General features: G+C 41.9%; 1 protein-coding gene across 1 annotated transcript; it reads right to left on the reverse strand.

Annotated features, from left to right (window-relative positions):
• Positions 1–2,822: 2,822 nt before the first annotated feature.
• Positions 2,823–4,885, reverse strand: nog2 (noggin 2). Its single transcript, XM_073830980.1, has one exon. The coding sequence runs from the start codon at positions 4,166–4,168 to the stop codon at positions 3,545–3,547; it is 624 nt and encodes a 207-aa protein (XP_073687081.1). The 5' UTR covers positions 4,169–4,885; the 3' UTR covers positions 2,823–3,544.
• Between the last annotated feature and the right edge of the window lie 8,971 nt (positions 4,886–13,856).

Here is a 13,856-nt window from a genome sequence, read left to right on the forward strand (position 1 = left end):
TTACTCCTGACTACCACAAAAAGTTCCCTGGATAGTTTAAAATCTGCCAAATGCCATCTCAGCTTTAGAGCATTGAGACATCCCATCCGCAAATGACTCAAAAAGTGCTTTATTACATTTATGCCCTGTGATATCCCCATTGTTGCACGGCAGAAAGCGCACAAGTGTGACAGAAAGAGTCGACACATTGATTCCTGCGGTCTCGCATCCTCTTGACGGATAAACAAGGAAAGCTCTCTCTAGAGCGCATCTGAGAGCATCACCGTCAGCCTGAACAGCATTTACTCTAACCTGTTCGTGGGCTGAGTAAGTGCTTCAGTGCTTTGTCAATACTGTAATCGTCCACAAGGGAATAAAGCTTTGAAAGAGTTTTATCCTGTAGCTGAAACACTTGATATACTGCAGCCCAGAGACATGCAAGTGACACTTAAAAATGCCTAAATGTGACCCTGGACCACAAAACCAGCCATAAGGGTCAATTTTTTGAAAATTGGGATTTACAAATCATCTGAAATTTAAATAAATAAGCTTTCTATTAATGTATGGTTTGTTAGGATAGGACCATATTTGGCTGAGATACAACTATTTGAGAATCTGCAATCTGAGGGCGCAAAAAAATCAAAATATTCGGAAAATCGCCTTTAAAGTTGTCCAAATGAAGTTCTTAGCAATGCATATTACTAATCAAAATATACGTTTTGATATATTTACGGTTGGAAATTTACAAAATATCTTCATGCAACATGATCTTTAGTTAAAATCCTAATGATTTTGGCATTAAAGAAAAATCAATAATTTTGACCCATACAATGTATTTGGCTATTGCTACAAATGTGCTACATAAAACTGGTTTTGTGGTCCATGGTCACAAATGTCATTAAATAAAATTAAATATCATCAGCTTGTCTGAAATGCTTCAATCATGCATTTTAATCATCTTTGAGTTGTCACTCTCAAATAAGGAGTGCATTTTAGTAGCTCAAATGTACATATTTGTACCTAAAGTGCAGATATTAAAATGTAAACAGTGCATATTAGTAACTTAAGCAGTGACACCTTTTGTACCTTTTTATCCAAGTATTTGTGCATCTTTGATTGCAACAAATGACACTTGCTTTGTTGTTGTGCATGTAATGCAAAGACATTTTAAGAGTGACTTAAGAGTTTAAATACTGTAAATAGTAAGCAAAACCTTCAAATCTTACCCAAGTCTTGTTCCCATCAAACTGACATCTTACCTTTGTGTCTCTTGGATGGATAATGAAAGAAAGATAGCAGCATTACATCATGAGCATCCTCAGCGCTGCATCAGACGACTGTTTTATTAAGAGCAAATAATGACGAATAGCACTTGAACTTACGAGCAGCGATTAAACAGAAGCAGATTTTGGGATTGGGGACTCAAAACACATGCATATACTTTGAGTCACACAGACTGTAGTAACCGCACACACACACACAGACACACACACACATCATGAGTTAAGGCAACTGTTGGTGGTCCAACAGGCACAGTATGAATGTCACCCGCAAGACTAATGGAAGCGTCTCTCCCACACACACACACACACACACACACACACACACACACACACACACACACACACACACACACACACACACACACACACACACACACACACACGACAAATCAAATCCAAAGCTACTACACGGGGCCACTGGAGCCACTATTTCGAGCCACGCAGATGATCGATTATTAAACGTCTTCATCGGTTTCCCTCTAGGGGCTGTAATTCATCTCGATAAGTGAGCTGTTTTGCTTTTGTTTTGCGAGCGCAGTCTCCATGCACACTGCAAATTGGAGCGTTTACTACATTTGGTATCTCATTGGCCTCTGCCAAGGACAGAAAACATTGTGTTTAACTTTGGTCTCAAAGAACTCCCTGATTCACTCCAGCTTGGGTCATATTTTTAATGATGAATACACCCCCCCTCGCAGAAGGCTGAAGTGCTCCGCCAGTCTGACGGCTGTGTGTTTTGAGGGCTAGTTTGTCGGGGATTGGCTTTCACACACACAGGCTGAAAGGGTTACTGTTCAATCTATTCTGCGCTCGCCAGAGTGCGCGGCCGAGTGGCGCCGGCGCGTCACACACACATACACGCGCATGCACACACTCGTACACACTCTCAGCCTCCTCCAAAAAGCTCTAGACATCATCAAGAAACAGAGCTGACAACTGCCCCCACCCTGCGCCAAAACACAGCACCAGCAGTGTATCTGTCACAATAACCTCAGCGAGAACACGCACACACACATGCACTTTCACTCGCGGACGCGCCGAAATGACAGGCGTGATTGCGGAGCGTGTGAAGTCGCGTCTTTTTTTTTTTTTTACTTTTTTTTTTACGAGTCTCGCATCTCTCGACCTCGCAGACAGCATGTTTGCTGACTAATTAACAGTCTGGTACCGTCACCATCAGTTCACAGGCATTGTAGAGGGTTGCAGTGTTTCTCACGCCGAGACTTTTGGACAAGAATCGGGCTCAGATTTCTGTCTCTCAGACTTTTTTTTCTTCTCCCCCCTTCCCTTTCCCTTTCCAGAAGCAGTACGCCAGGAGCTGCTGGCTCTCCCTGCTCTATTTCACCAATGACAGTGTTTGAAAATGGCTGCATCATATTTTAGCGCTGTGTTAACATCGGCGCGCTTTTACGCACGACGTTTCCAAACGCTCCCTGTAGAGTATTTCCACAGCAAAAGCACGCAGAAGGGCCTAGATCTCATTCAGAAAGAGCACAAAATGTTCAGCATGCACGCATCTAAAGAACATCTGACATGAGACATATTTCTCAGATCCTCCAGTCCGAGTTGAACAGATTTTATTGCTAAAACCATGGCATTTACACTGACATGTTTATTCTTCTTTTTATTATTATTAATATTAATATTCTCTTAAATCATTTTTAGAACTTTTTCAAGTAGAATTTCTGGTATATTCTATTCTCTTTATCTCTTTATCTATACTCACAACCGTTAAAACAATAAATAAAACATACACTTTTTTTGTTTTTTACTAAAATACTATATGATTTCCAAAAGAAAAGAAGCTGAGTTCACGTGTATAGTTTTCAGCCCAGCCTTTTTTTTTTTTTAAATCATCATCATCATCATCATCATCGATATTAATATTTGTACAAAACCTCAAGGCATAGTGTTCTTTAGTCTCTATAAATAGAGTTCGAATGAGGAAAGTGAACTTCTCCTCTCGCGTCTCGGCGATAATTTCATAAAAATAACCACGAGCCGAAGAAGTGCTCCTCTCGTGAGAATATGGTCCTGATCCTTTAACAAAAATAGCTGCATTCTTCTTCTTCATCATCATCGTCATCATCTTCTCACTTAAATATGTACATATGCTGTCATATATTTCGAATTAAAAAGCTATATATATACGTATAAAAAAATAGATTCGCTATGTGGCGCCACACGTCCCTGTCCGTGGGTAAACAGTGCAATCATTCATAATCGATAAGCCCTCTCTCTTCCCCTCTCTCTCTCTCTCTCTCTCTCTCTCTCTCTCTCTCTCAGCAGGAGCACTTGCACTCGGAGATGATGGGATACTGCACCGGTATCCACGTGCAGTACTTCTGCTTCAGGAAGCCCTGGCAGTACCACCGCATGAAGGTCTTGGTCACCGACTTGACCGGCTTGCAGGACATGCCCTCGGGGAAGGAGCAAGAGCGCTCGCTGAAGCAGTTGCCCTCCTTGATGTAGCGCGGCCAGAAGCGCACGCCCAGGTCCTTCCAAGTGTACAGCACCGGGCAGTGCGTGTACATCCACAGCCACTGCAGGAACTTCCGCCGCGCCTTCTTGCCCACCTTGACGCGCCGGCCGTACGGCGTCTCCGTCAGGTTCAGCTTCTTGAGGTCGGCGGGCATGGGCAGGCGCGGCAGCTCCGGCGGCGCGCTGGCGTTGAGCTGCGCGGGCAGGTGGATGGACATGAAGCCGGGGTCGAAGTGGCTGCCCAGCTTCTTGCGCAGCGCCTTCTCCGAGAGGTCCTGCTCGCGCGGGTCGTTCTCCGGGTCGGGGTCCTCGATGAGGCCCGGCACGGGCAGATGCTCGCTGGGCGAGGGCCTCAGGCGCAGGTAGTGCTGGGCCACGGCGCCGTGCGCGCACAGGAGCAAGAGCAGCAGGGTGATGCTGCCCATGACTCGTCTTCTGTCTGTCAACGGAGTGGAGTTGGCCCTCACTGCGCCCTCACACACCCGCGCATAAATAGTCCGAGCGACAGCACGAGCGAGATCTTTTAATAGACGGCCGCGTGGCCCGGAATGACATGGGACATGGGCTGTTTTCGCAGGGATACTCGCTCAGGTGAGCCGTGCCAAGTGCGCTACACGAATCGTATCCGCATCGGACTTTCCTCTAGCGGAGCTGTCGGCGGCGGGTCACCATGGCAACGGGATAGGATGGGATGGCACCGTTTCCACAGCCTGCTCGGGTTCTGTTGCCGGGTGCCACCCAAACTGGCGTTTGAAATGTCAGCGCGCCCGCGGAATGGAGCGCGTCTTAGCCAATGTTATTTTTACGCACTCTCTCTCTCTCCCTCTAAGAGCGCACAGGCTCCAGCCCGTCCCGCCGAACCGGCGCTGCTGCTGTTGAACCGGGACGAGAGGCGCTCAGTCTCTCCACAGATCCTGCAGAACTCCTCGCGATCGGAACCTCAAACCCGTCTCGTTCCGCACGTTCGGGATCAGTCCGGAATCAAATCAAACTCCTCTACACGTTTCCGCGAACGTCTGCTGCATGTCCTCTCTCCAGTCTCGGTCGCGGAGCCTTCATATCCCTGCTGTGTAAGAAATCCTCCGGGAAAAAAACTCGCCTGGTCCTGATCTGGGACAGAGGAGAATGAGCGCGTCTGGAGGAGAACTCCTCTCTTTCCCAAGTTAAATATCCCCACCCCTTCCCTCCTCCCCCGTCGGCTCCATGAGCGCGCGTGTGAGTGTGTGCGCGCGTGCGCGCGGGGCCAGCTCACCAAGAACCCTTAGTCTGACTGACAGCAGAACACACACACACACACACACACACACACACACACACACACACACACACACACACACACACACACACACACACACACACACACACACACAATGAGACCCCCCTCCCAACCTCATCCACACACACACTCACATCCCACCACAACAGCTCTAGATTTATCACAGAACAGCAAGCAGAAAACACAGATTTGGGATTTTCCATATCTTGCACATTCCGTGACACTTAACCCACCTATTATGAAGGGTTCCATCGTCTTGCATAAATAATGTTCAAGTGGAAACCTTATAATTCATTCATACCACATTCAAATTACACTCTTTTCTGGATGCAACAGTCATCTGGGGCTTTTGCACATATTGGCACATGATGCATATTGTGCATTTTAATGAATAATCATTTTAATGCTTTTCTTTCCCTCAATAAAGCCGTTTTTTTAGGAGTCTGACATGAGTTGAGCCACACACACATACACACACACACACACACACACACACACACACACACAGGCGACATCACTTTTCCCAAGGAAAAAGAAAAACAAAGTGAAGTGCTTAGGAATCCAATAATTGGTCCATTAAAGCGCCTCTGGTTTGTGTGGAGGTTTGTGGATTCGGCTTCGACCTTTGCTCTTGCCACTGGCAGGAACCAACGCGCATGAACTCTCGGGGTCACCAAATAAACGGCCGCAATTAAGTGTTTAAACGGGCCACATATAGAGACGTGTCACCTCTCACGGTGCCAGAAGTCCAGCTCTGATGTTCACACACAAATTCAGCTCTCCACTATCAGCCGAGCAGCTCACAGGTGATCTCTCAAACTTTTAAAAGCCACATTTGATGGTGCATTCAAAATGCAAAGTGTAATTTACGAGCTGTCAAAATATTTGCATGTGCATGCATTCATCTTTTGACCACCATTCAACAGTGCTCAAAAGATGCAGCATTATTTGTTAATATTATTAATGAGAGTGTTATTTTAAGCGTCTCTCTCTGTTCTCAAGCTGTCTGTGGTGGATTGCAGAGGCTGGAGGGATATCCCTCTGTGAGCTGTGGGCTTCATGACATGAGGAGTGTGAGGCATGTAAAGCAGGGCCCCAGCAGTCTGTGGATCGGTGGCAGACTGTCTGGCTGCGGTTCTGTGGTTCTGTGGTTCAGCTGCCGGTGTCGCGCCGCATTTTGACCGCTAGAGGGCGCGAGCGAGAGCGGCTCACTGACGCTGCGCAGCAACTCTCACAAACACATCAGTAGCTATTGTGCACTCAAACAGCTAGAGATGTCCTGACATTTTGGTTTATATTTAATCATATTCAGATGTTATGCATCATGATGTTTCAGTAGGTTATACAATTTTCAAAAAAACAAACAAAAAACAATGATCTGATAATAAATGTTATTTTAAAGTGTTACAAACAATAATGTAAACTAAACAAGGTTCATTCGTTTCATTATTGCAAACCACTCTGGTTAAAGACAACGCCTCAGCTGCATCCATTCACTGCATCACTATCTCAACTTCTGCTAGCACTGACTTCAATTATGTAACATTAAAGATTTAAAATAAACTCTCAAATACTGCAAATACCAGATATGAGTATCTATATAGATAGACACCAAGGTAACAAAATGTGTGACCCTGGACCACAAAACCAGTTATAACTGTACATTTTTTCAAATTGATATTTATACATCCATTTACGTTTAATTTGTTAGGGCAGGACAATGTTTGGCCGAGATACAACTATTTGAAAATCTGGAATCTAAGGGTGCAAAAAATCAAATTGTCTAAACGAAGTTCTTAGCCATGCATATTACTAACCAAAAATTAAGTTTTGATATATTTATGGTAGGAAATTTACAAAATAACTTCATGGATAATTTTGACCCATACAATGTACTTTTCTACAAATATACCTGCACTACTTTGTGCTCCAGGGTCACATATATTTCCAAGAATGTTGTGCTAACGTTCCCACTAAACATTATTTCTCAGAATGTGGAGTTTGTAAAATGTTTTAGAAACGTTTTTGTTGGTATTGTGATTTTTTTGTATCAAACATCATGGGAACGTTCCTTTTGAATATCCTCAGAATGTTGCTAAACATGTAGCATTTAAAAAATGTTGGATCCAACTAAACATTTTAGGAACAATAATAAAGACTAAAAATCTGAATGTTCTATTAATGTTAGTGGAAGAATGTTTGTTAATAACTTGTTCATTTTGCTAACATTCCTATTATTTCTGAATGTTCTCTGAACGTTCAAAATATCCATGTTTTAGAAAGATTTGTTCTTGGTTATACGAACGTTAAAGGAACATTCCACTGAATGCAAAAAGTATGTGAATGTTACTTTTTAATGAGCGTTCTGAAACGAGTAGTAACATTTAAAAAACATTATTGAAAAAAGAGAACTTTAAACAAACATTCTGTTACTGGAAGAACGTTAGTTCAAATTCTGAGAACATTCCCGGACTGACAGAACATGTCCCTCATCTCCTGAATGAATAGGCTGCATGTAAATGTGTAATATGAATGTATTTCTGTTTTGTAATTCATTTTCGCTCATTCAGTGCTCAAAGTGACACTGTTGTTTCATCAGAGTAAACAGAGCGCTCTTATTTCGTCTCTCTGGCTCAACTGCGTCTCTAACTGAAAGCAGATGCTGGAAGCAGCATTGAGAAATCTGCGCTCGCTTAGCGCTGCCTGTTTGAAGATCTCCTCTTTATTCTTTGACTGTACGCCTTGTAAACAGCATTAAATTGACGAATCTCTCTGGCGACGGCGACGGAGCGTTTGATAGAAGCGTGCGTTTGTCTCGTGAGGTGATGTCATACCTTACGTTCAGCATACGGGCGGAACGGAGGGCGCTCGGCGTTTGATTGACAGCGCAGACTGTGAGGGTTTTCAGTGACACAGCATGGGGACGCTTCCCTCTAAATGCGTGTGTGTGCGACTGAACGCACAGCTCCAATGCTCCGCGCTTCTATTCAGGCCTAACGTGTCGCGCAGAAAGGGGAGGAGAGGACACAGGAAGAAAAGAAAAGTGGAAGAGGGGGTGGGCAGGAGGTCAATAATGATCTCTCGGCCTGGTTTAATTGGGATGCGGTCAGTGTGTGTGTGACTTCACTGCATTCCAGCTTGATTACCCTCATTCATGTTGCCTAAAATTAAAATGAATGCGAGAAAATATCCTGCTGGGACCGAGAGCGGGGGAAAGGGAGAGACTCAGGGAGAGGGCATTCCCAGCGCGAGGGGGGCGGGATGACATCACATTCCTGGAGCCCGCTTCCTAATAACCGCAAGATATTGCTGTAATTCAGTCCGTGCCACCGAACGATCCCATCCGATTCAAAGGCCTTCGTGTAAACGCCTCGATCGATCTGGGGTCCGATTCCCAAAAGCCAAGGGTCATTACGGACTCCCAAAGTTCCCACGAGCATTTGGACAGAATCACTTGGGGTTAGAAACATAGTTTCTTGTTATTATGTGGACCTTCTTTGTTTTGAGGCACAAAATGCATGCTAACATGCAGTAAATTCAATATATTTCATTCCAGTTCAATATATATACATTTCAGTCTATATATTTTAGAATGTCAGCAATCAGAGACATTTTTGTCATTGTTCAACTGACTGAGATGTGACCGTGTTCGTTGCGGGAAACACTTGCAAATAGCGAGTTAATGATGCATTAATTATGGTAATTAAGCAGGAAACAAGGCCCTGACTGAGCTCAATCCAAACGGAAGCTTTAAGTTTTAAAATGGATCAAAAGTGACAGTAAAAACATTTACAATTTTTTCTCTGAACTTGAAGACTGCACAAAATGTATCATTTTTCCAGCAAATCAGCATATTACAACGAATTCTGAAGGATCATGTGAAACTGAAGACTGGGGTAATGATGCTGAAAATTCGGCTTTGATCACAGGAATAAATTACATTTTAAAAAATATTCAAATAGAAAACAGATATTTTAAATTGTAATAATAGGTCATGACATTACTGTTTTCACTGCACTTTTGATCAAATAAATGCAAAACTCTGCTGAAGACTTCATGAGGAACACATGTTGAAGTCAAAAGTTTGCATACACCTTGCAGAATCTGCAAAATGTTAATAATTTTACTAAAATAATTAATCAAAATGCATGTTATTTTTTATTTAATACTGACCTGAGTAAGATATTTCAGTCCACCAGAGAAAATAATAGTTGACCCTGTTCAAAAGTTTATACACACTTGATTCTTAATACTGTGCTGTTACCTGAATGATCCACAGCTGTGTTTTTGTTTAGTGATAGTTGTTCATGACTCCCTTGTTTGTCCTGAACAGCGCGCTGTTCTTCAGAAAAATCCCTCAGGTCCCACAAATTCTTTGATTTTTCAGCATTTTTGTGTATTTGAACCCTTTCCAACAATGACTGTATGATTTTGAGATCTATCTTTTCACACTGAGGACAACTGAGAGACTCATATGCGACTATTACAGAAGCGTCAAACGCTCACTTGATGCTCCAGAAGGAAACATGATGCATTAAGAGCTGGGGGGTGAAAACTTTTGAACAGAATGAATGATTTTCTTATTTTTTCTTAGTTTGAACCTTCTGTAATAGTTGCATATGAGTCCACTGCTGGAAAGGGTTCAAATACACAAAAATGCTGAAAAACCAAAGAATCTGTGGGACCTGAAGGATTTGTCTGAAAAACAGCAGGTAGTTTTACTGTTCAGGACAAACAAGGGACTCATGAACAACTATCCCTAAATAAAAAAAACATTCAGGGTGGATCATTCAGGTAACAACACAGTATTATGAATCAAGTGTATGTAAACTTTTGAACGGGGTCATTTTGTTTTTAGAAATTCAACTATTATTTTCTCTTGTGGGCTATATGTAAATGTGCCATTTCTTATTCAGGTCAGTACAAAATGAAACAAACAACATGCATTTTGTATGATCCCTCTTATTTTAGTAAAATAATTAACATTTTGCAGTTTCTGTAAGGTGTATGCAAACTTTGGACTTCAACTGTATGTCTATGTAGCAACTGAACAGGAAGACGCAGCTGAACAACCTAAACTATTCTGAGTGCTTGTGACTGTTTGATGTCACGCAGTATTTTCACTTTTTGGTGTGGCGTCTGTTTAGGACATGCTGTCAGGATAAACGAAACACACTTAGCTACTTAATCCCACAGAGCCCTTCAGATTCATCTGCTATCTGTCCTGCTGATGTCTGCCGTCACACTCACAGCGGTGTGTCTGTGTGTAAGACTGTGTAACTCTGAGAAGCGTGTGTGTGTGACTGCGCTCCTGTAGCGAAGATGCCGATCGCGCTGAACACATACTGTGAAATGCCTCAGTGCAGCGAGAGCATGCAGAACAGCACAGGACAGAGACGCTGTGTAGACACAGAAGATGTCCTGAATATTGACTCACACTGGTGATCTAATCAAACGACACATAAACGAGCAGCTGCGGACAAACACCGAGAAAACAAACATCCCTCATTTAGCACAAAGAGCGAGAGACAGACTGCTAGAGTGGCTTTAGTCAGTGATCACGATAGAACTGAATGATATAGTCAATAGTCATACTTGCCATGAAGTTGCTGGCAATATAAATACAATCTATGGAAAAAGTAAATAAAGGAACCTAGGAATAGTTCTCCCTGAAAATGTCTTTACCCTCAGGCCATCCAAGATGTAGATGAGTTTGTTTCTTCATCAGATTTGGAGAAAGATAGCACTACATCACTTGCTCACCAATGGATCCTCTGTAGTGAATGGGTGCCGTCAGAATGAGAGTCCAAACAGCTGATAAAAACATCACAATAATCCACACCACTCCAGTCCATCAGTTAACATCTTGAGACGCCAAAAGCTGCATGTTTGTACGAAACAAATCCATCACTAAGATGTTTTTAACTTCAAGCCATTACTTCCAGTCCATAATTCATAATAATGCTTTCTCAAGCTAATCAAAAGAGAAATCTGCACAAATCAAGCACAGAACACTCCAACACAGTTCTAAACTAATATTTCGGTGGATTTTGATGTGAGAAGACAACAGAGGATGGACTTTTTCACTGGAGCGTTATTATGGACTCATATTTTGGCTGGAAGCAATGGTTTGAAGTTAAAAACGTCTTAATGATGGATTACCATCTCACAAACATGCATCTTTTGGCGTCTCAAGATGTTAACTGATGGACTGGAGTGGTGTGGATTATTGTGATGTTTTTATCAGCTGTTTGGACTCTCATTCTGACGGCACCCATTCACTGCAGAGGATTCATTTGAATAGAATTTGACGAAGAGTTGAATGTCTTAAAACGTCACTTTTCATTACAATCCTGTCTATGGGAGCTTACACAGAGTGTGCAGATGCTTTATTTACTCTTTCAGTAGGTTATTTTTAGATGTAGCCATTTGTACAAATTCTGAATGTGAACGCCATTTTTGCAATATTTCTGACATAAAAATTAAGCAACATCATAAATGTTGCAATTTTGTTAAGTTTCACAATAAGTGTTGGTACACTAGTTTTGTGAGAGTATAAGTACAGTATACAGCAAACTCTATCGCCCCCTACAGAACAGAGTTTGATTACTGCCAGAATATATATAGATATATAGATAGATAACCCTCCTGGTTCTGCAGATTCTTCAGTTTTCCAGCATCTTTTGCATATTTGAACCCTTTCCAGCAGTGACTGTATGATTTTGAGATCCATCTTTTCACACTGAGGACAACTGATGGACTCAAACACAACTAATAAAAAAGGTTCAAACACTCACTGATGCTCCAGAAGGAAAAACAATGCATTAAGAGCCAGGGGTGAAAACTTTTGAACAGGATGACGATGTCCAATTTTTTCTTATTTTGTTATATCATTTTTTCCCATTTAATTTTGCCTTTCGGAAGCAACAGAAGATACTTGCATGTTTCCCGGAAGACAAATTGAGTACAATTTAGCATGATCTTCAAATTCAAAAAGTTGAATCTTCATCCTGTTCAATCATCCTTAATGCATCGTGTTTCCTTCTGGAGTGAGTGTTTAAACCTTTTTTTAATAGTTGTGTTTGAGTCCCTCAGTTGTCCTCAGTGTGAAAAGATGGATCTCAAAATCATAGTCATTGTTGGAAAGGGTTCAAATAAACAAAAATGCTGAAAACCTAAGGAATTTGTGGGACCTGAAGGATTTTTCTGAAGAACTGCAGGCAGTTTAACTGTTCAGGACAAACAAGGGACTCATGAACAACCATCATCCAAAAAAAGATCATCCAGGTAACCACACTGTATTAGGACCCATGGGTTCCCAAACTTTTGAAGTGGGTTATTTTAATAATTTCAGCTTTTTTTTTTTTTTTTGTCTTGTGGACTATATGAAAACATCTTTTATGTAAAATATCTTACTCAGGACAGTACTAAATAAAAAATAACAAGGTCTGTATGGATATGTGTGTTATCATATATATACACACATACACACACGCACACACACACACACACACACACACACACTGGTTTACATGTTTTATGGGGACATTCCATAGGCGTAATGGTTTTTATACTGTACAAACCGTACTTTCTATCGCCCTACACCTACCCTACACCTAAACCTAGCCCTCACAGGAGATTGTGCATACTTTTACTTCATCAAAAAAACTCATTGTGCATGATTTATAAGCCTGTTTCCTCATGGGGACCTGAGAAATGTCCCCACAAGGTCAAAATCTACTGGTATTCCTATCCTTGTGGGGACATTTGGTCCCCACAACGTGATGAATACCAGGTACACACACACACACACACACACACACACACACACACACACACACACACACACACACACACACACAGTCAAACCAACAATTTTTCAGACAACAGATTTAATGTTTGATATTTTTTTACTAATGGGTGCAGGACACTAGAGTTATTTTATGTTTTTATGTAAGTGAAGATAGCAAAATGAAGTAAACTGTGACATATTATACCACAAAATTCTTCATACAGTGGACTATTATAATTTGGGACCAAAAATGTGATTGTTCTGACACAGTTTAACCCCAAGTTCTTCTCATATTTTATTTCCATTTCCTAAACTATAGTGAATAAACTGTGAATCTGTTGAATAAATGTTGGCTTGACTGTATACACAAGCACAGTCTCCTTTCATCTCAGTCTTGTTCATCACTCTATCCATCAATCCAATCATATTTCTAAACAATGGCACAGTGTGTGTGTCTTTGAAGTCAGGGTTGAAGCGTGCTTAATTCAACAGTATGTGGTTGTTGTTCTACTGCTACTGCTTAACGTAACACACACACACACACACACACACACTGCCGCTCTGACATCACTCTATACGCACGTCCACTCCAGCTGTTGTGTCTCATCCAGGACACACCCACCGGCTTCGAACACAGGCTTATGAATGATTATTAGTGTTATATTAGCAGAAATAATGAACACACACACACACACAGTCTGGCTCCAGTGGATTAGACGCTGTTGGCGTTTGTTTTTAGACTCTGTAGTGAGAGTGTGTGAACACATAGTGAACACACACACACACACACACACACACACACACACACACACACACACACACACACACACACACACACACACACACATGACATAAGTAAAGCCTGCTCTGACTGGCTCCTTCATACCTTTCAATACAACAGAATCTTTACTATAAAACCACAAAGCTGTTTTATAATAGGCGATACACACAAATGATTGTACAACTACTACAATTAGTCTATAATATACTATAAATATACGGTTAAACCCATGAAGCCTATGACTTGGCAGAAAATTATTATTAT

Source organism: Garra rufa, chromosome 24 (assembly GCF_049309525.1).
Source record: "Garra rufa chromosome 24, GarRuf1.0, whole genome shotgun sequence".
Lineage (NCBI taxonomy): Eukaryota > Metazoa > Chordata > Actinopteri > Cypriniformes > Cyprinidae > Garra > Garra rufa.